The sequence below is a fragment of the Lutzomyia longipalpis genome, chromosome 3 (assembly GCF_024334085.1).
Source record: "Lutzomyia longipalpis isolate SR_M1_2022 chromosome 3, ASM2433408v1".
Lineage (NCBI taxonomy): Eukaryota > Metazoa > Arthropoda > Insecta > Diptera > Psychodidae > Lutzomyia > Lutzomyia longipalpis.
This window is the reverse complement of record NC_074709.1, coordinates 10,461,141-10,488,699: the sequence shown is the minus strand read 5'-3', so window position 1 is coordinate 10,488,699 and position 27,559 is coordinate 10,461,141. Positions and strand designations below refer to the sequence as shown.

The window sequence follows — 27,559 nt, the reverse complement described above, 5'->3', positions numbered from 1 at the left end:
GTAAAAATCATCGAAAAATGTCAAAAATGTATACTTAAAAAAATTCAGTCTGACTTAAGAAATCTTAAATTTACTTTAAAAAAAAAAGGCTTAAGAAATCATAAGAAGTCTTAATAAAAATTTAAAAATTCTTAAGTGTCTCTTAAGAAATCTTAAGACTGTCTGACTAGTAAATTTCACCCATTCTTGGAAACTACTTGGAGGCTTTTCAAGGTGAGAAATATTTTTTTTTAAATCATCAAATCCTTAAGTTTCATAATTTTGACTTATGAAAGTAGAAATTTCCCTCAATTCGAAAAACTTTTTAAAAAAATGAAAAGAAATAAAACAACAAATGAAAGAAATATGGTTAGACGCAATGTTTTATTCAACAGAGCTTATTCACATTCGTACTTGCTTCATTTTTTTTATCTTCTTTTTCAATGAATTTCATCAGCTAAATTCGCATGAACGGTAGAATGTTAATTTAATTATATTGTTTTTGTACAAAAAAGTTTTCTTAATTGGTTTTGTATGTTTTTTCTTCTTTTTGTTCTTTTGGTAATACTTTCTAAATAGAATACTATTCCATATAATATAATATACTCAGTATATGAATTGTAAAACAGTTATTTTAATATTAATATTAGTTTTTTTTATTGATTTTTGTTTTCACCATGAATTTTTAAATAATAAATAATTTTATATAATTATATATATACTGTCGCGTATTGTGTATAATTAATTTAATATCATTTATAGTGAGATTAATTTTTTTTCCATTCTTAAAATTCCATACTACGAATAGTAAAATTGTAATTGGAGATACAATAGTTGCTGGTTTTTTTGCCTAGGTAATAGTTTTTTTTTGAAAAGAGATATTCATTTTTTTTTGAGAGTATATAAGTAGAGATTTTTCTCCTATTGCGTGTTTTTTTTTTTCATTTAAATTAAGAAATATAGAGAAGAATTTTTAAAGGTTAAATAGAGAGAGCGCGGGAAAGGGAAGTGTAGCCAAAATTACGAGTCATAACTCGAGTGGTCACCACTGAGACTTGGAGGACTCGAAAGGGAGCTGGAATTGTTGCTAGCGACACTTTTCCTCGGGGCTGATTGCATGTCCACCACCTTTTTTTCGTTTATTGTGTGTGCATAGACAAAACAAATAAGAGAAATTTTTTTGTAGTGTTAATTTCCTCTTCTCCCTTCTCCTCCCCCTCAGAAAAGGAGCAAAAGGAAATGAATAAAATAGTTAGTTAGTTAGAAAAAAAAAACTCACCTTAAGGATGTCATGCAAAGAAGACATACTCCCGAGGGGACTCGGCGAGACAGGAATTGAGGGTGGTTGTTCCTTTGGTTTTTGTGGCGCTAAACGTTTTGTACCTGAAATGGTGAAGGAAAAAGCAATTAATTGTCACTCAATATGACACCGTTAGATGATTAAAGAAAAAAAAATTCTTGTATAATTATTGCGCCATTAAGTATTGATTGCAATATGATGAGAATTCACGCGATAAAGAAATAAAAGAACATTTTAATTGAAAAAGAAAAAAAAATTGGAGCGAATATTCATGAGATATCATCGATGTTCAGCAAACGGTTTTTGTGTCTTTCAATACTTTGTGGTTAAAAATTAAATGGAAAATATTTAACATTTTTGATGGATAAATTAATTTGTTTTAACATTTCTAGGATTCATTCAATTCTAAATCTATATAAATTGTATAAATTTGAAATTCTTTACATTAAAATGCAAAGGAACATTTAATTAACTTTTATTTAATGTTAAGAAACCCCTAACTTGAAATACAAATTAATAATATAAAATTTAGGATTTATAACACAATTTAGTAATATTGCACACTTTACATGAGAAAGAAAACATTGACATCTGCATTACTAAGACATTATCCTTTTTAATTTAGTATCATTTTCTGTTGCTAAATATTAGCGTGGAGTGCTCTAGAATGGTCCGTTTAAATTACATTTTAAATAGACAATAAATAAATAAAAAGGAATTTTTTTTAGCCATAAAGTAAATTTTCCGGCTCTCTCTCTGTTTCATTTCAGGCATAATATTTTGATTAAATTGCGAAAGATTTCAAATTTTAGGGCACAGTATTTAAATTTTTGTTTAAATTCAAAAGAATCGAATGGTTAAAAACATTTTTCCAATCTGTAGGTGGATTCGGTTCAAACCATAAGAAAGGAAACATAAAACTTGAAAAGTAATAAAATCTTAAAGATTAAATCTTGTGCTTAATTCTCTTAGTACAGATAAATTCGTAACAGAACAATTATGACTCATTTTATGAACAAAAATATGAATTTGTAGAAAAAAAATCTTATTTATAGAAAATCATGAGATTCTAAAAATGTAACACTCCGCTCTTGAAAAGAAGTCTAATGAGGGTTCAAGCCAATACCGACTTAATGTGCATATTTAAACGAATTCGTGTATTTATACGCGAAATGCTAAAGTAACGGGATCGATTATGTAAAAATCATTTATTTTCTATGAGAATTGTAAGATTTTTTTTATATCAAAGGATTTTACATGACTGATAGTTTTTTCTAGACTATTAATCTTTCGCTATTATTATGCATAGCACCACAATAGTTCTATTTATATGAAATTTATTTATTTTCTACACAATTCGATTCAATTACATATCGAATTTTTTCTCGAAGATTGATACAAGATTTATAAGAAAAATCCTACTGTTTCGTAGTTTTTTAATCTACAACACTAGGCAAGTTACATTTACCCAATAAACTATCTTTAATAATTTTATTTTGTTCAATTGATCATAGAAAAAAATTTTTTTTGTTATAAAATTCGAATGAATTCATTTTAGAAATTCTTCTAAAGTATTTTTGATTACAGGAGTGTTTCACTCTTTATGTCTTTGCAAATTCAGACGTCAATGGTGCAATTTTAATTCTTTGGTGAATTTACCAAGAAAATCTTCACAATAACCTAAAAAATGCAGTCTGTACAAAAAAAATCCAAAGAGATGAAAATTCTTCTGAACTCTTTTCTAAATGAGGAAAAACGACCAAGAACTTGTTTTTTTTTTTTTAATTTTCTAATTAAAGAAAAAAGTCATCTCGTAATTTAAAAAATAAATCCAAAAGCTAAGTAAATAGAAACCGCAATTTAGAAAGCAAACACGGTTAGATACAAATTTTATTGTTGTTGATATAAAATTAAATTTAGCACTCAGCATGAACAGCATCATGCAGAAAGAGAAAGAAAAGGAAAGGAAAGAGAAAAACAAAGTTGAAATGCTAAATTGAAAATGTACATTGACCTCGCGATGATGTTCCCTTTAGTTTTATTGGCAAAATGATCCCCATTGGAGGAAAGGGAATGATCTAAAAGAATGTTAAAGAGAATGGACAGATGATTCGTGTGATGGGAAATGTAATTGGGGACTCACCACTAAGTGAAGCCAGAGCGCTATTTGAAGAAGTTGGAGGTGGAGGAGCACATCTATTCGTAGTCTGAAAACAAGAAAAACAAAGAAAACATTTCAAACATCCACACCCAATCAATCAATCAGCAATTTTCATTAAAAATTCAGCAAATAAATTCCTCGTGTGAGTAATTTGTATTCATGACGATGCTGGACATGGATTTTTTTTGGTTTAACTACGCTATTAATAATTCATGTGTCTACATCCGTTTTTTTATGTCTGAAAAACACTCACGGAACTTTATTGCTTCAAATTTTATTTTTAGAGGACTTTTTTGTGATTTTAATTTTAAGATTTTGATTTTTTTAAGAATAATTTAAGGGGAAAGATTTAAGATTAAGGAAAAATTCTACCTTTTGTTGCACTGTTTGATCGGCAGTTTCGATTGTTGTTGGAAGATCCAGCAGTCTTTGCTTTTGGATCCCATCTCCAGGCCCCATGTGTGAGATATGATTGAAATTGGTCGGCGCTGAGATCATCTTTGAGCGTCTATCCGTTCTGCACGACAAAGAAAATCACAAAAACCAATCAATTTGTAATCCTTCAATTAAAACCCTTTTTTTTTCATTATAAAAATCTTACGTTCTTGCATTTCGATTTCCTTCCCTGAAGGAGAATCTCCTCTTAGGCTTCAGCTTTCCAATTGGATCTGAATTTGTGATATTAATGAGTTCTCCTGAAGAGACAAATAAAAAAGGATAGTTAAGAAAGGAGAAAAAGATTCAAAATTAATGCTTAATTCTCCCTACTTGTATGAATGTTTGCCAAGTAGATGACAATTGGTGAATCAACTAAGTAACTGAGAGCAATATTTCCGTAACAGTTGAGTGGGATGGAACGTTTCAAACCAATAGATTGCACCCAATCGGCTGTCTGGCAATTAAAAACATCCAAATGTGTTTCGCAAAAGAGGAGCAAATGGCCATCGGAATAAGCTGACAAAAAGTTAATTAAATTTTTAAAGATTTTTTTGGGGACTTTTCACACAATTCTCTTTAAAACTTACTAATATGAGTTGGAACGGCGGGATACATAATTTCTCGATCACGCGATTTCCTTCCATTGAGATCCACATAAATTGCCAATGTTTGAAACACCAAAAGGAGTTCACCTAAATAAATTAAAACAATAAAACTTATTCAACTCAAAAAATATATGAGAAGAAGAGTCCTTTGAAACTCACCAGGAGATCCCTGACTTGATTGAATTTCAATGACACGACACGCATCAACAGCTGAGTAATTGAGGAAAGCACAAATTTGATTTTCCGGATGAACAAGGGCTACAAAAAGAAAAGAAAAATTGAAAAATCATAAAACTTTAGCAGCTTAAAGTTTGTATACTTTTCCTCGGAACTGTTGGATGAGCTTCCCGGAAAGTGCCATAAGTGGCTGGAAGTTGAGCAGTCATCCTTCTCATTGTATAAGGAAGATTCTAAGCCATCTTAGGAACCTTCTTTCCAACATCCTGCTGATTCTTGATTTCATTTAGGGATCAAAATCTGTCAATATAAGGAAACTCCTTTACAGTTGCTAGAAGCTTCTTTATAAACTCCCTAAATGGACGGATTTTGACCCCAAAATAAAACCAAGGATCAGCAGGGTGTTGAAAAGGATCTTCCTTAGATCCCTTAGAAACTTTCTGATGCAATGGGAATGATGACTGCACAACTTCCAGCCACTTCTGGCACTTTCCGGGAAGCACATCCAACAGTTCCGGTAAATAGTATATACAAACTTCAACCTGCTCAAAACTTTTTAAAGAAAACTAAAAGACAACATTAAAATATTTCTTACACATGGCTTGAGCGTCTCCATGAAGGAGTAAATATGCAGTAAAACCGCTCTGGTGACCCACAACGAGTCGTGCATCCGTGAGTATTTGCAAACTCTGCACCGTAAATGACACTGAGAATTCACAAACTTTATGGTGACGACACTTATTCCTATTAACTTCGTACACCACAATTTGCGATATATTATTCTGCCTCTTGAGCGCAATAACAATGCTGTAGACATTCTGCGAGAAGCGACGCAGCAAGCCCGTGCACGCTGTAATGCAATTCTTCGATTCTGCCACCTTTATCCACTCCACATCTGGCGTCTCCAGGCCCCGGATGGGAAGAAGGCGCATATGACGTTGCTTCCCACACAGCACGGCAATTATTTGTTCCTCCATAATGTACCACAGCTGAATGATCTTCTTTGATTCCCCAATGCGTGCTACTTCATTGCGATCGAGATCAATACAGAAGAGCCCATCTTCGGTGCCGATGAGTAAACGATCCGGATCAATAATTACCGCACTCAGGGCATTCCGGATGAGCGTCAGAGAGCTATCGATGACTTCGCGAACACGAAATATGGCCGTATTGGGGAGATTGTTGCGCTTAAGGATACGATGGAGCTCACTTAGGGCCACTACCCATTTAGCCTTTTCCGACTCTGAATCTGCCAGCATTAGAGTCTGTAGGGGGGATCCTCCATCCAGAAGGGAAGTTGTTATCTGTCAAGAAAACAAATTTGGCATAATTCTCATTGTCCAGCACTGAGGTCTTTTACAGTACTTACACGAAAAATACAAGGAACGTCTCGTTTCGATGCATGAATAACGTCACTTTCACGTACGCCGGTAACCGTAAATTCTGGGTCTCTCATGTCCAAAACCTAAAAAAAAACGTTAAAATTTTAGAGTTTTATTGAATTTAAATTAAAATTTTTTGTATTCTGTTCAAATATTCAGATATTTGGAAATATTCCAATGATTCGCAAAAAAGATTCGAAATAAACATAATTTTTTTAAGGAGCAAAAGTTTTCAAAGAACTGAAAAAAGTTATTCGCATTTTAGTCCTAAAGAAGCTGAAATTTACGAGAAAAGATACGTGAAAGGTTCTCAATTTAAGTCTAGAAAGCAATAAATTCAAACCGAAAAAAAGTTTTGCTGTCTTCAGTCCTAAAGAGGTTCAGATTGAAGACAAAAATCTTTGACAAGGTTCCCCATCGAAGCCTAAATAGTACTAAATTTAACCCTAAAAAGTACTAAATTCAACCTGGGCATGAATTCTCTAAGAGTGAAAAACTCCCGTGATAAACTCCCGATGGCTTTAGCGCGTTAAAAGACACGTGAAAACCGGGAAAATCTTACGGGAGTTTATCATGGATGCATTATTTTTCTTAGAGGATCATGCTCACTTTTTTCCTGCATAAAGCCGTCCGGAGTTTATCACGAGAGTTTTTCACTCTTAGAGAATACACCCCATGGAAAGAAGTTTTCCAGATTTTCAGTTCTAAAGTTTCAAAATGAAAAAAAAGAATACTTAAAAAGCTTAAAACATTCGGATGCTTCGCTAGGCAAAATAAAAATATTTGGCAGATAAACACTCCTTGATTTTATTCTATTGTGACATTTCGAGTGTTTAGATTGCCTTCTTCCTCAGGTAAAAAAAAATCTGCGAAAAACATCGTAACGTGAAAATAAAAATAAAATTAAAAAGGCTTTACCTGAGACACGTAGACACTTGGTAATGCACTTTTGTCAGCTGATATATCATAGAGGAAGAGCTTAAAATCACATACGACAACAAATTGACGAATCCATCCCCTTTTAACTACCCCAGACTTGGGGACCTGCAACAAAAGTAAATCAACATTGAGGAGTAAAAGGGTAAAAAGAAATATGGAGCAAGTTCATACCTTAACGTATCCTTCATAGGCCGTGCCAATTCCGCGTGTTGGATCAATTCCGAGGGGACGTTTCGTCTGATCCGTGGGCACGGGACACTGAATGGGGACTTTCTGGCAGCAAACCATGTGACAAGCAAATCCACATAGTTCACACACAACACCCTGCCGCGTTAAGCCAACCTACAAAACGTACCAAAAGCTAGTTTTTTTTCTACTAATCCTAAAAGAGAAAGAAGAACGAAATTGGCTGAATCCTTTACCATTAGCGATGTGCAGTGATTGCATTTCGTTGGACTACTGAATGTTCTCACGAGGAACTGATGAATCTTCGCGGATGGCGTCGTTCGAACGCTACTCAAGTACCCACTATGCTGATTCGTGGAGTTCTCACTGAGATCACTCTTTGAGCTATTTCGACTGTGTGACTGATTGTCGTAGCTCGATGTATTTTCCGTTGTCTCATTGAGATACGTTGGTTCGGTGTTGCGATAAATGGCCTGGGGTTGTTTTACTTTCCCCGAATTTTGTTTACTCAGCAGCAAGGAACTCATACTTCCATCTGCTGGAATTGACGTTGTAGACTGATGCTGTTGCTACATTTTCCCCCCAAAAAATTAAGAAATATCAGTCGAAAAAATTTTAGTTAATTGTAAAGAGTTTATACTAATTAAAATTAAAAGAAATCTATAAAGTTAAGAGTAATGAAAAATTAAAGGTGGATTTCTAACGTTTTTCTATATACAATTGGATATCAAACAATTCTGTCAAGATCGTGACTAACAAGACGAATCATCCACTTTTTTTTTAGATTTAATAAATCATAAGAAAATGAATTCATTTCTTTATGCTTTATTGACTAAATACAATTCTTCTGCAATTGTATTATTATTCCACACTCTCTCCTGTAACTTTTGTGTTGTTGTTCCAACGTATGTTCTCACGCATTAGCACGGAACAATATTTATAATTTAACAAGAGCCTAAAAGCCAAAATTCACGATCTTGACTAAAGAGTAAGATTGTCAAATTATTAAAAAATACGAACCATATTTGAAATGAGCGTTGAAGTTGTATTTGGTGTAGAGCTTTCGGTTGATTGCCTCAAAAAGTGATCCAAATAGGCCATTTGCATGGACTGACGATCTAGGACTGAGTTTAGTATCAATCATTACTGAGAGATTCTTCATAATTGTAACCACTGTTTTTTCATAAATTTCATTTGTTGTTTTCTAAATTTAATTTTCTACCAAATACAAGATAAAGAAATACTTCCTCAAAAAAAGAACAAATTCCACAAGAAAAAAAGAAAAGAAAATTAAGTATATACCTACATTTTATTTGTTATTAATTTTCCTAAATACTAAACTACATAAAGTTTTGTAAAAAGAAAAAAAAGTAGGAAGACTAGAGTATTTTTATGTAAAGATGCAAATTAAAGTGTTTTGTAGAGATAATTTAGAAAATTATACAAAAGAAAAACATAAATTTCAACACATGCAACCAATGCTCAAATAAAAGAGATTTATGGTGCAAAAATTAAAAAATATTAAAAATAATTACAACAAAAAATTGCCATATTCACAGTCTGTTTGATAAAGTAAATATTATCTTTCATGTTTTTTTTTTAATATCTTCTCATTCCATTTTATCAGTCATTTGCTGATTTTACCAGCACATGCATAAAAAACCATCCTCAAAGATCGATCTTCACCAAAAAACACCAACAACGAATATCAACAATTTTTTTCCTTTCATTTGGTGCATTTTCATTTTTTCACATTGTTTCATTTTTTTTTTTGTTAAAAATCATTTTGCTATTTCATTTTTTTCTTCAAATGGAAGAATGTGCGGATCTGGTCCTTCTTGTGATTTTCTCGACTTCAACACTTTGTGCTAAAATTGGCAAGAAGTTCTGTGGATGATCCCAAAGAAAAGGAGAAAAGAACTGAATTAACATCAGTTGAGTTCAATGTGAAAAAAACGTATCACCCAATTTGCGCTCTATACCAAATTTTTCGTATGTTTTCTCTTTTTTTTAATTCTTTTAAAATTTCAACTAAAAAGCGCAACATGTGCGAAAAATGCATTTTTTTTAGTTTGTCAGCACGTTTCTATTGACGCTAGAAGCGCAAAGATAGCCACCTCAAAAACACACGAGAGAAAATTTTTTAGGGACAAATATTCGAATTTATATATATTTTTTTTTAAATTCAATAATTACAATGATGGACAGAAGAATAGAGCCACGAATGAATATCCTAAAGTTTTCTTTCTACATAAGAATTTGATAAACTTTTGAGCGCTATTTCTGATACTCGGGTTGATACTGACGGAAATTTAATGTTTTTGATGCTTTAGGATAAATCCTTCCGATTGCGTCAGCCAAGGGACGGTAGGTCAACCCAAACACATCCTTTCAATTTTAGGGGCCAGAGGAAGACGCACACAAGCGTCGAAAGCTCTGGCCCCTAAAATTGAAAGGATGTGTTTGGGTTGACCTACCGTCCCTTGGCTGACGCAATCGGAAGGATTTATCCTAAAGCATCAAAAAGCTATCTCTGATAATTAATTATCTGTCTTTAATATTTTTTTAAAATTTATTTTGGGATATGTGATGTCAAATTATAAAAATTTAAACTTTGATTTATTTTTAATTTTTTTTGAACTGTAAAATCTGCTTAAATATTTTTAGTTTGACTAAAATCAAAATTAAGTGTGGATGGTCGATTTCTTCTTTAGAAATCCTCGAAACCGAAAAAAAAGTTCAAAAAAAAATAAATAAAAAGGAGAATTAGTACGACCTATAATAGATTTATAGCATGACGTTTCGAAAGCTTTTACTACTTCTTCAGACCCTAAGTTTAGCTGTTTCTGTTCTTAAGGAGAATCCCTATTCACTACATTGTTGTTAATCCTATTTGACGGTATCAAAGACAATCGAATAAGTTTCTAAAGATTTGTTTTATCTGAATCTTTTTTTTTTAAAGCCTGAGAGAATATTGTTAATTTTTTTTAATCTAAGGGATAGATTCTGATAAAATCTTTTCTTTTCTAACAAATGACAAGTTGCTGTAAGATTTTGACTGATGAGTGTTTTTAAATCGTTCTATTGTCGTTCTAGTAAAGAAAAACAAAGAATTTGTTGTTCAAGAAAACAGTCAGAAAGATCTGTAAAGAGGCCTGGAAAAGTAATTTTCCTTCAAAAATACGATTAAAGATAAAAATAAAATGTCAAAACCCTATAATTGTAAGAAAAAAAAAAGATTTTTATCAAAATCTTCCCCTAAATCTCACTTAAAATAAGTTTAAAAAATAATATTGAAAAGTGGCTCATTTCTCATGTCCATCAGTGTTGATTTAAGTACAAAATTTTGAATGAACGAATATTCCCATCAGGAAGGAATTCATAGAATTAGTGACATGAACGTACAAAACACAGTAGAGACAAAAAAAATTGTGAGGTAATCACAGTGAAAATATATATATATTTTTTAAAAAATCTTTCCTTTTTTGATAGAAAAGAAGGTAATAATAGACAAAATAACAAAAATAAAACAGAAATCGGTCAACAAACTTCATTTGCACACAAAAAAACATTTCTTTTTTTTTATCTGAAGCTAAAGAAATCACAACTAATTTGAAGTTGATGGGGCTAATTGGGGGGAGCGGAGGCGGGAGAGAGACACGCAGTAAAATGTTTAAAATGTGTGAGAATTTTGTTGTTGTTGTTTTAATTTTAGAGCAAATTGTCGGAAAAATAAAGCCAAATGCCCCAAACACAGAGAGTTAGTCCGAAACAGATGGAAAACTTTCTCTCTCGCTTCACATTGATGAATCGCATGATTCGTGAGAGTTTCTCTGTGTAAAATTTGATTGTGGCGCAATTTTGAGCTTTTGCCGGTGCATCCACCTTCATCTCCCCATTGATTAAATCATCAATATTTGTGCCCTCGGCCAGTCTCTTCCGCAGACTCCCCAGCGATATAACCCCTCTTCTTCGACCCGCACGCCTTTCTTGGCCCGACATTGACGATGATTCTTTTGCAAACGACACATCGGACGATTTCATGCATTCATCATCATCGAGATGCAGGAGTCGCGATGACATCTCACATATCTCCGCATCAATATCAACTGAATACGAGACAACAGACATTAAGAAAAATGGAAAACAAAATTAGAGAGTGTCCAACTGAAATTCTGACTCTACGTTTAGGGAATTTTGTACACAAAATAACGTGCGAGTGTCTCTTTTAGGGAAGCAACAAAACATTCATTTTTTTAAACGTTTTTTGGTTTAACACAAATCTAACTCTCTCTACCAACTTTCTAATATAACAGTGTTCTCTAGCTAAATTCATTTTTAGAAGGTTTGTTAAATTTTGCGGGAAAGGATAAAAAAAAGATCCTAAAACACTTTTAAGAAAAAAACTAATGCAAAAGAAAACAAATTGAAAAAATGTTTCAGAAATTCAAAAAAAATCATAAAGGCATAAAAAAGATAATTATGAAAAAAATAATTGCTTTTTTATGGTGCTATGCAGGAAAAGAATGTCAAGAAAAAATGATCATGACATTTTTTCCTAACATTTTTTGTCATTCTATCTCACTCCCACTAATGTATTTTCCTATCTTTCGTCTTTTTCTCACGCATGTTTCCGACATCTTTTTTCGTGGCATGCTTTTTTTCTTGCGCACAACATGTTTTTATTTCCTTGAATTTTCTCAACATTTGGGGGTATTTTCCCCAAAGAAAAGTGGAAAATGCTTAGCTAAGGAACCCACAGTGCCAGGAAAACAGTGGAAAATGGAAATTTACGGTCATTTAGCGGCCAAATATGTGAAAATGCGCGAAGTGAAAAATCAAAACATTCTTTCCCTGACCAATTTTTACGGGATTCTTTTCTAGATTTTGACCACACAAATCACTTCTTGCGGGCTTTTTGCATCTTCCTACAGGTCATCTGCATAGGGAAGGTCGGCAATTTTCTCTGTGAATTGTGATATTTTATCTCGGGAAAAGTGAAAAGCAGCTTGTGGAAGTGTTCTTAGTGCCCGTGAAAGTGTGAAAATTGGAAAATCGTGGGTATTTATCGGCCAAATAAGTGAAAACAGTGAAGTTCGACAGCAAAACATTCACTCCCGGACCAGTTTTTCGCGTTCAGGTGGGATTCCACCACCCAGGAAGCATTTCCCTGCCCCCCACACAGACCTTCCGTGTTGCAGATGACCTGTGGGAAAGTCCAAAAAACCTGCAGGAAGTGATTTGTGTCGTGAAAATACAGAAAAATATCCCGTAAAAATTGGTCAGGGAAAGAATGTTTTGATTTTTCACTTCGCGCATTTTCACATATTTGGCCGCTAAATGACCATAAATTTCCACTTTTCACGGCTTTCCTGGCACTGAGAACACTTCAGCAAAGCCCATTTTCACTTTTTCATGGAAAAATATCCCCAAATACTGAGAAAATAATACGAAATGAAAAACATGTTGAGTGCACAGAAAAGAATGATGAAAATGTCGGAAGCATGCGTCAGAGAAAGACGAAAGATACAGAAATACATTAGTGGGAGTGAGAGGGAATGACAAAAAAATGTCAGGAAAAAATGTCATGATCATTTTCTCTTGACATTCTTTTGCTGCATAGCACCATTATTCATTATGCAGAATCATTTCTGGAAGTTATGATTCAATGTAATAAAATATTTCAATAAAATTATGTTAATTTTAAAGTTTCAAAAGTTAATGCATCTGTTTGATGGTCTATATCTTCTGATTCTTTTGAACTATCTCAATGCGCTAAAAAGTAAAATGTTGAAAATCTCAAAAAATTTCATTTGCTTCAGATTTGAAAGTGATACCCTAAAAATTGTGACAGCTAGACCTAAAAACGTAAGAAGGAACTTTTTTAGTTTTCGCGGTATTTCTTCCTACGTAAGTTCTTTTTCACGTTTTAGGGCATTGAGATAGCTCAACAGAATAAAAAGACATAGATCATCAAACACATGCATTAACTTTTGGTCCAACTTGTAGAAAGAAAAATTACTGCGCCCAAAAATTTTCCCAATAAAATAAAATAATGTCGTCGGAGGACGTTTCCAGGTATGGCCAGAAATGGACGGGGAGCCAATAAGAACGCAGAAGTTCTATTTCACTTCACTTTATTTAATTCTTATTCTAGGGCTCCGCCGGCGGCCGCCGCCTGAATTGTTCGGCGCGGTACGCTTAGCGGTACAGAGGGTAATTTGGGTTGGCGCGCGTTTAGCTGCGCCTGGATGTTGGCTATGGAGACGACGGGTGTGGGCGGTGATTGTCGCGTACCAACGCAGCGTATTTCGCGCAGTTGGTAATCTCCTTTGGGGGTAAGTGATTTGAGGGCGCGTTGAGCTGCCACTTTTACTGTATCCCAAGAGCCCCGAATCCAGTCGGCCAGGGGCAGATATAATTCAGATTTCAATGCAGGGCTCCTGAAGTATTTGCCTATAAGGGAAAGGAGCCAATTCCCTTAAAGGATTGGTGTCCCATGTGAAGCGAGGGGGAAAATGGGACTGAATTTCCCCTGTCCAAGTCTCGCGACAACACTCTCCCCGGATTAGTTTTGGCCGTCCCGGCCAAACATCTCTCCTGGACGTGTTGAGTAATGACGGTTGCCGCTTTCTTGGCGCGAGTGCTCCATTGACTGTCCGCTCAAGTGTTTTCGCATCAGCTGATCAATCCTCTCGTGTGATTGTCTTGCTGCCTCCAGTTGTCTTGAAGATTCCCGCAGTAGCTTCCACAAGTCTTCCGGTAAGTTTGGCACCATTTTCTTCTCCTGTTGTTGTCCGGAAGGGTGTTCAACAATGTGTGACGCCCTTCGTTTTCCTCGTTTTCCTCTTGGTGAAAATGATTTGCCTTCTCTCTCCCTCGGTAGGGCCACTACGATTTCCGGAGGTAATCCCATTGAACTTTTCTTCGCCACTAGCTCTCCCCGAGCAATTCGCAAAGACTTCCGAGGAACTTTGCAAGCGGGGGACGTGCGCAACCGAAGAGTTCCGGCCATAGTCCCCATCTTCTGCGCATTTAGAGATCCCTGAACCACCATTCCTCTTCCGGTATGGGGCATAGGGATATTGCCACGACGACACAGCCGGACTCTTCTACATTCGGGTGCAACTCCAGAGGGACCGGAATCATCTGAGTCCGACTCTGTGGAACTCTCGTGCAGTGTCATCGATGTTGATGTTTGTCCACCAACTTCCGGAGGATGCCTCAGTCCAGCCGGACGAGCTTCCAGTGATTTAGCTCGCTCGTCTGAGTTAGTAAATTTTTGTTTATAACTCTCTTTCTTTCTATTGCCTCTGTAATCCACGGCAGCCTTTTTCTTTTGCCAGGCGCCAGTGGATTCTTTCCGGGAAGGCGAGGGAGATTCCTTACCCAACGTAGAGGATCGTAACGCGCCGCGAGAAGCTCTGTTAGCTTGTCGGGCAGCGGAATATTTCATTGCTGATACTACAGCTTCTTCCATCGAGCTGGGATCCTTCAATCGTACCAGATCCTGTAGCTCTAAATCGGCCAATCCATCGATGAATTGACGGACCGTCAGTGAGTCCAGAGTGTCCAGGGTGCATCCTTTGAAAGCGATGCGAGCCAGACGTCGAACATCTTGGGCGTAAGCACTTATTTCCTCTCGTGGACGCTGTTTTCTGGCTTTCAGGTCCACATAAGCCAGGTCACTTAGGTGCTCCCGCCCGAATCTCTCCTTAAGGGCTCTAATAAGCCGACACGGGTCATGCCGGAAAGCCGGAGGGATCTCCGAAAGGACAGCTAGAGCCGCCCCTCGGAGAGAAGCGATCAGGGTGCTCGCTTGTTGGGATAGATCCCATCCTTGTGCCTGCGACACCAAGGAGAATTGTAGAAGGTAATCCTCTAGACTACCTTTCCCATCGTACGTGTCCACTTTCAACTTCACAGGTTGTAAAATGGATCTTTGTGCATTATTTCCAGATACGGGCACTGGATGATCCAGAAGAGATGCCTCACGAGGACGTGAAAAGGCGGTAGGTTCTACTCGTTCCTCCCTCTCTCGTGCTTGGTGGTCATCCAGTAGATCGATCAAAGAAAGTCCGGTATTTCTTCCGGAGGTTCTTCCTCGGCCAGCCGAAGAAGGTGCCCCAACAGGGGAAAATTGAAGTTGCTCGAAAGCGGTTCGCAAGCGAGCCATGGCATCATGTATCTCACCACCACCGGTAGATTGCGGTTCAGCACGGGGTGGTTGAGGATTTTGCGGCGTGGAGGATTCTGCAGCCGCGCCTTCGTTCCTCATGGTCCAGAAATCCAGATCTCGGCGCATTTGCGTGATGTTGGTTTCATTCCGAGCCAATTGTTGCTGCAGCTGTCTCATGTCGTTAGAGAGATCCTCCACTAAAGCCCTCATGCGCGCGTCGTGCCTCTCTAGTAGAGTTTCCAGGACGTCCAAATCTGCTAGAGCCATCCTGCTGAGTGGTCTTAATCCCACTTCTGACACCAATGTCGTCGGAGGACGTTTCCAGGTATGGCCAGAAATGGACGGGGAGCCAATAAGAACGCAGAAGTTCTATTTCACTTCACTTTATTTAATTCTTATTCTAGGGCTCCGCCGGCGGCCGCCGCCTGAATTGTTCGGCGCGGTACGCTTAGCGGTACAGAGGGTAATTTGGGTTGGCGCGCGTTTAGCTGCGCCTGGATGTTGGCTATGGAGACGACGGGTGTGGGCGGTGATTGTCGCGTACCAACGCAGCGTATTTCGCGCAGTTGGTAATCTCCTTTGGGGGTAAGTGATTTGAGGGCGCGTTGAGCTGCCACTTTTACTGTATCCCAAGAGCCCCGAATCCAGTCGGCCAGGGGCAGATATAATTCAGATTTCAATGCAGGGCTCCTGAAGTATTTGCCTATAAGGGAAAGGAGCCAATTCCCTTAAAGGATTGGTGTCCCATGTGAAGCGAGGGGGAAAATGGGACTGAATTTCCCCTGTCCAAGTCTCGCGACAACAATAATAAAATTTTTAAGAGCCTGATGAAGATGTGGAGTGAGTCGAAAGCTGTGGAAAATGAGTTTTTTTTTCTAACTCTCATAAATAACGTTTTATCGAGCAAATCGATAAATTCTTTGGCCTTTTTAAATCCATTCTTAACACTTGGAGGACATAAATTTTAAACCTCAAACTTTGAGCTTAAGTTTCTACAAGGGCCTGTCCGACTCCGATATTTTTGAAGCTTCGATCGATACCGGTCAGAAAAAGGGTTAATCTACAAAGTTCCACCCCTATTCGAAAGTTTATTTAATTAGCTTTCGATTAATCCCTATTTCATTATCCGGATCGATCTATTAATGTAAAATTTCAATTAAATTAAATTTTCTTTAAATTTCGCATAAATCTCCTTTTTTGATGGAAATTCCAAATTTTTCATTGTAAAGATTCTCGATTGAGCAAAATCCCTAAAAGGACCGAAATGATAATGCAGCTGTTGGTGAAGAATTTTGGTTTTATCGATTTATCCTTTTTATGCATATTTTTTTCCAGATTATACATAGCACAAAATATTTCATTTAAAAAAAAAATATTTACAAAAGAAAGTTTATTACATTGAATATTTTTTCCCAAAAGCCTCAAACATTTTTTTCTGTAAATTTAAATGCAAACAAAAATGAAGGAATAAGGAACTCTACTAACTAAAAGCTCAATAGCCAGCTTAGGAAAGTCAAACATGTTAGCAAGCTTCGGCAAATACTCCTGACTAAGACAAAAATGTTTATTAATTGAAAATGAGGATTTAGAAAAATCTTGAAAGAACTTACATCCTCCGCTCAGTTCCGGCCTCTGTTGGATATCCTGCAGAATACGATCTTTACGTTTCAATTCATTCTCAATGCAGCTGAGTCGATGACGTGTTTCTTCAAGATCCCTAAAAAGGAAAGAAGAGGTTTTTGAAAAGATTTATTTTTTGAAAATTTTCAGAGTTTAATATTTACTTTTGTGCTGCGATCCAATCAGCACGCGTTCGACTCAGCTCTTCCGAGATGGCAGCTTTAGCTTGAATTTCGCATTGCAGGGAACTCTGTAGATTAAGCAATTCCATCTTGTCGAGCTTCTGTGATCTCCTATTGCGCCAATTCTTATCATTCGTATTCTGGTTTATTGTACCAGCATGCTTGAGGTATTCGAGTTCTTCAGTCATTTTGGTCGCCAGCGCCTGGAGATAGCTTCTGGCATCCTTCTCATCCGTCACCCATTGGATTATCTCAGATATTTGATGCTCCCACTGACATATTGCCATTCGTTTATTGCTACAAAATTCCCTCATTAGAGAATAAAAATCATTTGTTTCAATAAAAAAAAATCATCCTCACCGTAAATCCTCCAAACTACTATCCCTCTCAATTCTCTCCTCCTGCATTCGCCTTAGCGTCTGATTGAGTATATCCATTTCGGAAAGTAATTTCCTATTGTCATCCTGAAGTACCTTCTTCTCGTGATCATGACACTTTTTCATTTCCGTTATAATTTCCTCACTGTCCGTCAGAGATTCCAGTCGTGTTGCATCCACCTTCTCACGTGCCTGCTGTAGCTCACGCTGCAACATATTGACAAGAAGTTCCGCTTCTGTGAGTTGCTCCCGCAGCGATGAGAGTTCAATGTTGTAGCGTGATTGTTGCTGATTCAGCTTCTCTGTGTAATGCACCTCCAACCGTTCCAACTCCAAACGGAAGCTATCCGATGACAAACCAAGTGAGGATGAGGAACCAAAGTCCGACGAACTGCGTGCTTTTGCTTCAGCCTGTAGCTGTCGACAGAATTCTTCGGAACGTTCCCGGAGTTTTCTTTCCTATTTTATGTGAAATATCAACAAATTAAAAAAAAATGTTTTGAAATTAATTAAAAGTAGGGGTATCATCTCATCATTACGTTGATCTTTCGATAGGCAATGAAACTTACTTTTGTATAATTGTTTTTATTTTAAAAAATTAAAATGGTTTTTGTTTATAAGTTTCATTTTTTCGTGAACTTTTTTTAGCCTTAAGTAAATTGCGAAATATCTAAAACTTAAAATGTAAGTTTGACTTAAAAACTTAAGCCTGAAGCCTGACTTAAGAAACAAAGTTAAGCCGTTTATTAAGCAAGGCCTATTTTTTTTAAGCCGAAGCTTAGTTCCTTTAGGCCAGATTTTTAAAAGGAATTCGGCCTCAGTTCAGCCTGATCTAACCTTGAAACCCTTAAAGCCTGACCTTAAAAAAAAACTTAAGACTGACTTAAGAAACAAAGCTAAGCCGTTTATAAGGTCAGACCTTTTTTTCTTAAGCCAAACCTTAGTTACTTTAGGTTAGACTTTTAAGACGCATTCAGACTCAGTTTAGCCTGATCTAACCTTGAAATCCTTAAAGCATGATCTTCAAAAACTTAAGTCTAGTCTACAATAAAGGTCTTGGTTAAGAATTTTAGGATTCACTTTAAAAACTTAAACCTAGTTTGAATAAAACTGTAGTCTAGCTCAAAGAAGCCTATTCTGGTTTAGAAAAACTCAGATCTGACTCAAGACGATTTTCTTCCTCAATTACAGAGTCTATTCAATTTTCGATTTTCTAGTTTTCTGATACTGCCAAAAATTAAAGCAAAAAAAATTAACATCGTGTGACCCGGAGAAATCCATCCTAAACCCGTAGCCTGGACATCATAACCCAAAACCCGAAGTCTCCGGGTAAAACCCCTAGAGTTGGTAACCCTAATCAAAAGTAAATGCTTCACTTACTTGAGTTATATCTGCAACAGCATTCTCCATTCTTGACTCCATTTCCCTCCGGGTTTTGTCCATTTTGCGCAAATCATTCCGGAGATTGTCAATCTTTTGCATTGCTGTATCAAGTTCTTCCTCCTTATCCCGCACCTGACGCGACAACTTCTGCTTCTGACTCCGCAAATCGGATAGTTTATCCGTAACTTCCGTATACTCCTTCATTGCAATCTTCCGCTGATCTATTGCATCCTGAAGCTCCTTCTCCTGTATCCGCAACCTATCGAGGGCATCGAGTTTGTCTTTACTCAACTCATCACGCTCCTGCTTGAGTTGTCGCATCTTCTTCTCCATCTCCTTGAGACGTCCGGCAAATTGGTCATTAATAAGATCATCAGATGGACGCACTTGTTGCTGCTCGAATGACTTCACCTGACTCTCCAGCTCACAATTGCGCTTTGTCAGCACATTTATTTCATCCTGCAGCCGACGCGTACTATCAGGACTCAGACGTTTCTCCTCCGGTGACACCACAGCCTTGGCAACAGCTTGAATTTGATGCGCCAAAACACCGTCTGTGGTGCAAATGTCATACAGGCAGCCCGATAGATCGGACAGGCGGCAGTCCTCGGTGTATGTGAAACCGATAAATGGTAAATGGTGCCCACTGAAGGCGGGATTTGAGATGGGCGGTAGGACATCCGATAGTCGTATATCTGTGTCATCTACATCAAAATTGGACGTGTCTGTTGGACTAGAAACTTCAGGTATATACGGTGCCTGTCCCTCGCGTAGTGTCTCCCAATCAATCCCCTCAAACCACGCGTGCTTCTTAAAATCCTCAATTCCATTCTGCCCAAGACGGTATTCGGGTGCACATATGAGTCGCCTAATGAGATCCTTTGCATTGTCACTCACAACCACCCCACTTGCATCTTCCGTGGGGAAATTGAAGCAATTCTTGTGATTCATAATCTTCCCATACGTCTCCACGAGGCTCTCCGCATAGAAGGGCGTTTCCCCGTACAGCATTTCATACATACACACCCCGAGAGACCACCAATCGCATTCAGGCCCATACCGTCCCTGCCCATCCTCCATGGCGCGCAGAATTTCCGGTGAGATGTAATCGGGTGTACCAACGGCCACATTCGATTGTACCGTCCCGCCGGCTCCTAGCTTGAGGCACGACCCAAAGTCAGCCAAACGAATGTGCCCACTGGCATCCAGCACGAGATTATCCGGCTTTACATCGCGATGAATGTATTTGATTTCATGAATACTCGATATGGCCAGCACCATTTCGGCAATATAGAACCGCGTCATATCCTCCGGAAGACGATCCTCAAATTTACTCAGCAACGTCAACAGATCGCCGCCACAGTAGTAATCCATTACGAGGTATAAGTTTGTCTCGTCCTGAAATGCATAGTGGAGATTTGTAATCCACCGACGGTCCCCATATACGAGAACATCTCGTTCCTCCTTGAAGCACGCCGTTTCAGCTCTCTGCGCGCCGGAGAAAACATGAAAAAAAGCAACAACAACCCATTAGCACTCTGAATACAAAATTATGACTCAATTAACATCATAAATTGAGTTTTTCTTTCAACCAATTTGAAAGGGAGAGTCACAAGCAGGTGGAAAATTTGTACATGTAAAGTGAAAGAAAATGAAAGTGGAATTCAATGCAAAGAAAAAAAACTTCCTGATTTCTATTTTTGGAATTAAAAAAAAATGTTTCTTAAGCAATTTTACGCAGGATCCACTTCACATTGTATTCTAAACCCGAGATTAATTTTTTTAAATGTCAGTAATACTAAAAATTACGTTAATCTCTTGATAGGCAATAAAATTTTTTTTACTTAGAACTTTTTTTATTTTAAAAAATTTAAATCTTTTTTTTTGTTTTTTTGTGTGCTAGGCCTAAGTTTTAATCTCAAGTTTTTTAATCGAGATCATACTGTGGTATTGTTAAGTGCATTCTAGACCTAGCCTGACTATTAGACCTATCCTAACTATTAAAACCGTAAAAGCTTAATCTTAAACAATTGTAAGGTAAATTGTGTAACATCTTAAAAAATGTAAGTCACTTAAAAACTTAAGCCTGACTTAAGAAACAAAGCTAAGCCGTTTATAAGGCCAGGCCTTTTTTCTTAAGCCAAACCTTAGTTCCATTAGGTTAGACTTTTAAGACGCATTCAGACACTGTTTAGCCTAATCTAACCTTTAAGCCTGACCCTAAAAAAAACTTAAGTCTAGTCTATAAGACCTTGCCTAAAAGTCTTAGGATTGATTTTAAAAACTTAAACCTAGTTTGAAGAAAAGTGTAGTTTAGCTCAAAGAAGCCTATTCTGGTTTAGAAAAACTCAGATCTGATTTAAGACGATTTTCCTTTAGCTAAAAAAATTGAAACTTCCTAAATTACAGAGTCTATTCAATTTCAGATTTTTTAGTTTTCTGATATGTACTGCCGAAAATTAAAGCAAAAAACAATCGTGTGACCAGAAGAAAGTCATCCTAAATTCGCAGCCTGGAGATCATATCCCGAAAAAAGGATTTTAAAGATTTCAATTGAAGAATAAATTCTAAAAGTTTTTCTTATTTTTCTATTTAAATGTTAAAGATTTAATAATATTTAAATGATTTGATGAAGAAATTAAAATATATGGTTTTTTAGACTCCTAATGGGTCAGATTGAGAGGCAGAAGACTAAAAATATTCAGTTTAAACCTCAAAAGGACTACATTCAACCCGAAACATGCTAAATTCAAGCCTATATAAGACTAAAAAAAAAATAAAAAAATAACTTTTAGTCCTAAAAATGAGGAGATTGAGGAACAGAAGCCCAAAAAAAATATTTAATTCAAGCCTAGAAAGGACAAACAGTTGTAAATTCAACCCGAATCGTGGTAAATTCAAACTTAAAAATTCTTATTTGATTTTCAACCCTAAAAAGACAGAGTCTTCAGTCTCAAAATGTTTTTAAAAGATATTAAAAAAATGCGTAAAAAGCGTAAAAAGAATTAAAATTGAAGCCTAAAAGGGAGTAAATTGAAGCCCAAAAAGTAGCACCTAAAAATTTAAAAGCCTAAAAAGTAGTTAATTCAAACCGAAAAGGATAAGTTTTTTTGTCGATTTTTATTCGATGAATTAAAATATTCAGATCTTTGTAAATATTCGAATAATTCCCTATATAAAAACCAAAATATTCGTCAGTTAGACACCCCTTGTTAAAAGGCCTAAGACCTTAAAATTTCATTCAAAATTCCTATATTAACAATTTCGCGGTGCCTTTCGCCTTTTTGAGAGAAAAAAGAGTTTACAAACAATAAATAAAAATCACGGTTCTGTGACTTTTCACCCACATTCCACACACTCTTGCCCACGAAAGTGAAAGAATGAATGGAAGGAAAAACTTTTTTTTTGTAAATACGTAAGAAAAGAAACGTGAACTTACTTTGAGCATTTCCCATTTATTGAGAATTTTCATGGCGAAAATTTGATTTGATGCAATCATCCTCACGACACACACCTCCCCAAAAGCCCCTCGTCCGATCACTTTGAGTATCTCAAAATCCTCGCGGCACAACCGCAGTTGTTTTATTATTTGGACAACTGGCTTGACTGAAAATTGATTTTTTTTTACAAAATGTTTTCAAAAATTAATAAATCAAAGAAAGGGAAAATAATTCTTTCCTGGAATGTACATACCTAGTTCTATGAAATCCGATACAGTCTTTTCGCGTCGTAGGGACGAATTACAGCACTCGTCGTAGAGTGCAAGGAGGCAGTCGAGGAGGGTTTCCACGGAGATTGCATTGGAGCTCTCCTTGGCGCCATTTGTGGCCACTTGATCGGGTCGTTGCTCACCATTGTCACTGACTCCCTTACGCGAAGCATGACCGCCGCTACCTAAGATGAGTGTCTCCAGTTGCGCAAAGCGACTGTGCTCAAGAGACATCCCTGCGAAAGGCAAAGAAAAAGGAATATTTAGCAAATCCAGGAGATTCATTGAATGAAGTTTTCAAGGAACTTTAATCAAAAAATTGATCTTTACCTTTCTTGTGAGATTCCATACCGCCAATCTCGTCCACTACCAGAGCACGCGCCTATTCCACAAGAGACTTTTGCACGACAAGTACAAGAAGGTTTTCGGTGTAGTAAAAATACACACATACAGATTTACAGCAAAACACCTACAGACATATTCTGAAAATAGAATGCGCGAGAGGAAAATTTACATGCTATTTTTCACGCTGACAAGGGAGAATGTTGGAATAATGTCGCTCTGGCAGAGCCCCAAATTTTCCGGAAAGGGATGTCAAGTTTATATTGAAAAGATATGAGGAGAATTTTGCACAAAAAATGTCTTTTTTGTTCACAATAGACAATTCCATCAATGCGGAATGAATAAGACTTTTTTCATACATTACAAATTTTAGACACAAAATTACATTTTGATAGAGACACAGTGCCACGAATAAATGTTGAGACAAGTAATATTTTACTTTTACTTCTGAGCAAACTCTAGGGTAACAGAAATACTACTTCTCTCTTTGCTTGAATCCCTGTTCCTTGATACCCTTCTCAGACTTTGTTCCTTGTGCTTAAATATTTTCTTTCTTGACCCATTCGCAGACTAGATTCTAGAGGAATTTCCTTAACTAGGGACCTTAAAATAATGAGACTGTCTTTAATAATTTGCTGGGGATTAATTTTTAGGTTTATCATTAGGGGAACATGGCCCAATTCGGACCTCCAAAGACCCGCGCAGAATCAGGAAAAATGAAATAAAATAAAAAGCAATACCTATTTCTAAAGGAAGTCATGCAGCCAGTATGGGCAAAGTACCTAATTGAAGGAAACGCAGAAAACAATTTTAACCTACCCAGTCTTGTAGGGCATCAAAAAAGGATAAAGAATCGCCAAAAATATTCACTATTTTCCACTGGGGTCACAATGAAAAAAGACAATAAAGTTTTGTAAAAATTCAAAAAAATTGGCCGCCATTCGCCATTTTGTTCATTTCAATGCATGAAGCATATGTTTCAATGCTTCGTCAATATGAGCTTGTCGATGAGAGTTTGACATTTCATTTTTTTTGGGAGAAAATAAAAAAAATTGCGTATTTTTTAATTTAATTATCGTGGTAAATGTGTTTTACGTGTTGTTCAAGAGTGATTTTTATATCTTAATACCTGAAGGATGAATTCCCTCACAGCTTGTGACCGTCTCAGCGAGCACATCATTGGTCGTGGAAAAGGTCTTGGGAAAGGTGGTGCCAAGAAACATCGTAAGGTTTTGCGTTACAACATCCAGGGAATCACAAAACCAACAATCCATCGTCTTTTCCGTCGTGGTAGTGTGAAACGCAAAGGATTCCAGCGCAGAGGATCTCTCAATTCATGAAAAAGCCATCTTCAAGACGATCCACGACCAATGTTTTTGGATTGCTTTGTTTTGTAACGAGAGATGTGCTCCCTAAGACGGTCACAAGCTGTGCGGGAATTCATCCTTCAGGTATTCAGATATAAAAATCACTCTTGAACAACACGTATAACACATTTACCACGATAATTAAATTAAAAAATACGCAATTTTTTTTATTTTCTCCCAAAAAAATAAATGAAATGTCAAAGTGTCATCGACAAGCTCATGACGAAGCATTGAAACATGTGCTTCATGCATTGAAATGAACAAAATGGCGAATGGCGGCCAATTTTTTTGAATTTTTACAAAACTTTATTGCCTTTTTTCATTGTGACCCCAGTGGAAAATGGTGAATATTTTTGGCGATTCTTTATCCTTTTTTGATGCCCTACAAGACTGGGTAGGTTAAAATTGTTTTCTGCGTTTCCTTCAATTAGGTACTTTGCCCATACTGGCTGCATGACTTCCTTTGGTACCATTTTAAAGCCCATTTAATGCTCTTTTTACTTCCATTACTTTCTACATTTAAAGTTTTATCAGTTTAAGGTAATAACGGATTAAAAAAGGCTTTAGCACTTAGATGATCGAGGTTTCTAACCTCAAAATTTTGACCTTCATTTTCTCTCAAAATAAAATATTTTTCCAAGTTTTCTTTCGACGATATTGAATAATAATTAAACTTTCCTATACACAGATGTAGAATTAATTACGAAATGTTAAATAGATTTTAATTTTGGGCAATTGAAAAATGTCGAATTGGCCCCTTTGGCCAGCAAAATCCTTCAAGGGTTTAAGAGGTCCGAATTGGGCCATGTTTCCCTTAAATAATGTAATTGTTTAATTTTTGTAAGTTTTCATGACTTTTATGATTTATCTTGCATAGGTTTTTGTTTTGTTATCCTTATATTTTAATAGTAATGAAACTCTGATTAAATAGCTACACAACTGCTTAAATAAATTGTTTTTAACATACAAGGCCCACCACAACAAAGCACCAAGGTGCAGGTTTCCATTATTGGAAATTTCAAGGGATTTTTCTTCTTTGTTTTGCAACATTCTAAAGAAAAATTCCTTTACACAAAAAAATCTTATTGGAAAATTGTCTTTTGCAAAATAAGAACCTATTTGAATGAGTTATGGAAAGAATTTTACGTTTTTATTATTATTTTTTAAATATGTTGTTTGCAATCTTTTGCACGGAAGTGTAGTAATTCTTTGAAAATATTTGGGCGACTTGCGGGAAGAGAAATCGAGTTCATTCACATGAAATCTTTCACGAATTTTCACCAATTTCCATCTCCGTGGGCCCCACCGGCGACCCTTCTTCGCAGTTTGCGTGCATTTTTGGGGTTTTTCCCACGGAGAAAAGTGATTTTTCCACCCAAAGTAAACTTTTTTCACTCCACGAAATGGCACTATGGCAGCACAGTGTGTACAAGTGAGAGGGAACGAATGAATGAATGAAAATTAATATGGCAGCAAATCCCAGACAATAAACTCCCTCTGCACGATTTTCTTCCGTGTACACAGCGACATTTCCCACATTTTCCTGAGGCCCCCACAATCCGTAGAGCTACAGGGGGGCACTTGGGGGCTAAAAGAGTGTACACTTGGGTGGAAAATACACGCAAAATGTTGGCGAGAGTGTTTTTTTTGTGCGAAGGTGGGGAAGGAAGTCTGATGAGGGAAAATGTTGGATTTTCACCGTAATTGCGGCACAACTCACGTTAATTTATTGTCGCAATTGTTACACTAGCACTAGGACATCACTTTTTCACTAAAATCAATACTAAATTCGTTTTTATAAACCCAAATATTGACTATTTTTGCAGCGCGAGTAACTTTTTTACTCACTCAAAAAATTTGCTGTGATGAACAATGTGGGACGTGTGAATGGTGTTATGTGCGTGTGAAATGCAAGATACGGCACTTGTGCGTGGGAGAAAGGGAAGTGAATTACAAGAAGTTAGCATAAACCTGCACCAACTCCCAACTAACTTCATCTTATTCTCCTCTTTGTCTTGCACACACAAAACTTGCATATTTCCATCTCATTCTGACAAATTTCTAGCAGAGAAGATTGTTTACGTTGTTTGTTTACCTTTTTCTGTTTGTTTACAAGAGTGTAGTATAGAGGGAACGAGATGGCATGATGAAAAATATCCTCGCCTCACTCTGCGTTTTGTGGTGTGTGTGTGTGTGTGTGGAATTTACCACTACATGCGCATTTTTGTGTGGAACTTGTACGGAAAAGTTTTTAAAAATTAATTTTTCCAGGAAAAACTAATTTTTGGGGCGCCAAAAGTTGGCGGGAGGCTCTGGGGGGCTCAAAGTATGTTCAGTAAAAATTTGTGGGCGCAACTCGCTGGATTTTTTGCGGAATTTGCACGACTTTTTCTGGCGCGAATTTTGAGAGTTTTGAATTGGTGCCGCCAATCGACGCGGAATCGGTTCTTGGTCGCAAAAAAGGTAATTTTGCTGGGAAATTTGGCGGAAAATGCGAGAAAATTGCGAAAAACTGAAAGTATGAGGGAAACAGTATCAGTGACGGACACTGTCTCATTTTCTCTTGAGCAAACTAAACAGCGCCAAGTAACGTCTGGTCCAAATATTGAAATTTGAACTTTAACGAACTTTTTTTTTGTTTTTCCAAAAATGCGATTTTCCTTGTTTTTTTTCCCAATTTTTTGGGCATAAGATGCATTTTTAAGACTCCTGGGGCACCTACCGATGTTCCAGGGCCCCAGGGGAACCGCTCTGTGCGGAATTTGGGGCTGGCAGAAATTTTGACGGTTGAAATTAAAAATTCGAAATTTTTGACGGTTGGGGATTTTACACGCACTTTTTTTCCCGGAAATGGATTTTCGTGACTTGGAATTTTTGATGCTAAAAATTCAAAAGTGTTTTCCTGGTCACAAAATAGGTAATTTCCCCGGAAAATTCGGTAGAAAACGCCAGAAAATTGCGAAAAACTACATGTGTGAGGGAGACAGATAGCGGTGAAATACATTCATCTCGTTTTCTCTTCAACAAAATGTACCAAAAAGGGCGCGAAATTAAAAAAAAATAGCTAAAAAGTCACGAAATTTGTATGGGGGCTACCTGAAGGGGGGCTCTTGGGAGGAAATGAATACGGCCATCTGAAGCCGCCTGATATAAGGAGCCTCTGTACCAAATTTCATCGCGATCGGACAAACGGTGTAGAATTCTATAGAAAAGAAGGAACGACGATTATAGAA

At 36.8% G+C, this 27,559-nt stretch overlaps 2 protein-coding genes across 2 annotated transcripts; both read right to left on the bottom strand.

Moving 5' to 3' along the window:
* Positions 1-344: 344 nt before the first annotated feature.
* On the bottom strand, positions 345-26,201 carry LOC129791782 (serine/threonine-protein kinase Genghis Khan). The gene is made up of 22 exons (XM_055830269.1): positions 26,047-26,201; positions 22,948-23,099; positions 22,602-22,853; positions 22,348-22,514; positions 18,906-20,396; positions 17,509-17,984; positions 17,131-17,445; positions 16,957-17,063; positions 8,188-8,291; positions 7,404-7,736; positions 7,153-7,323; positions 6,961-7,086; positions 6,030-6,125; positions 5,256-5,964; positions 4,643-4,741; positions 4,466-4,570; positions 4,209-4,394; positions 4,042-4,135; positions 3,813-3,957; positions 3,423-3,486; positions 1,259-1,362; positions 345-1,107 (listed from the first exon to the last, which is right to left on the bottom strand). Exons 2-22 carry the CDS (start codon positions 22,964-22,966, stop codon positions 1,000-1,002), a joined length of 5,271 nt encoding a protein of 1,756 aa, XP_055686244.1. The 5' UTR covers positions 22,967-23,099; positions 26,047-26,201; the 3' UTR covers positions 345-999.
* Positions 10,600-15,613, bottom strand: LOC129791847 (uncharacterized). Its single transcript, XM_055830427.1, has 2 exons — positions 12,794-15,613; positions 10,600-11,665 (listed from the first exon to the last, which is right to left on the bottom strand). Exon 1 carries the CDS (start codon positions 15,611-15,613, stop codon positions 13,736-13,738), a length of 1,878 nt encoding a protein of 625 aa, XP_055686402.1. The 3' UTR covers positions 10,600-11,665; positions 12,794-13,735.
* Positions 26,202-27,559: the final 1,358 nt, after the last annotated feature.

Coding starts and splice junctions, on each gene's coding strand:
- LOC129791847 (XM_055830427.1), bottom strand. CDS start 15,613: ATGGCTCTAGCAGATTTGGACGTCCTGGAAACTCTACTAGAGAGGCAC.
- LOC129791782 (XM_055830269.1), bottom strand. Junction 4,571..4,642: donor ATCAAGTCAGGGATCTCCTG/GTGAGTTTCAAA, acceptor TAATTTATTTAG/GTGAACTCCTTTTGGTGTTT. Junction 4,136..4,208: donor CTTGGCAAACATTCATACAA/GTAGGGAGAATT, acceptor TTGTCTCTTCAG/GAGAACTCATTAATATCACA.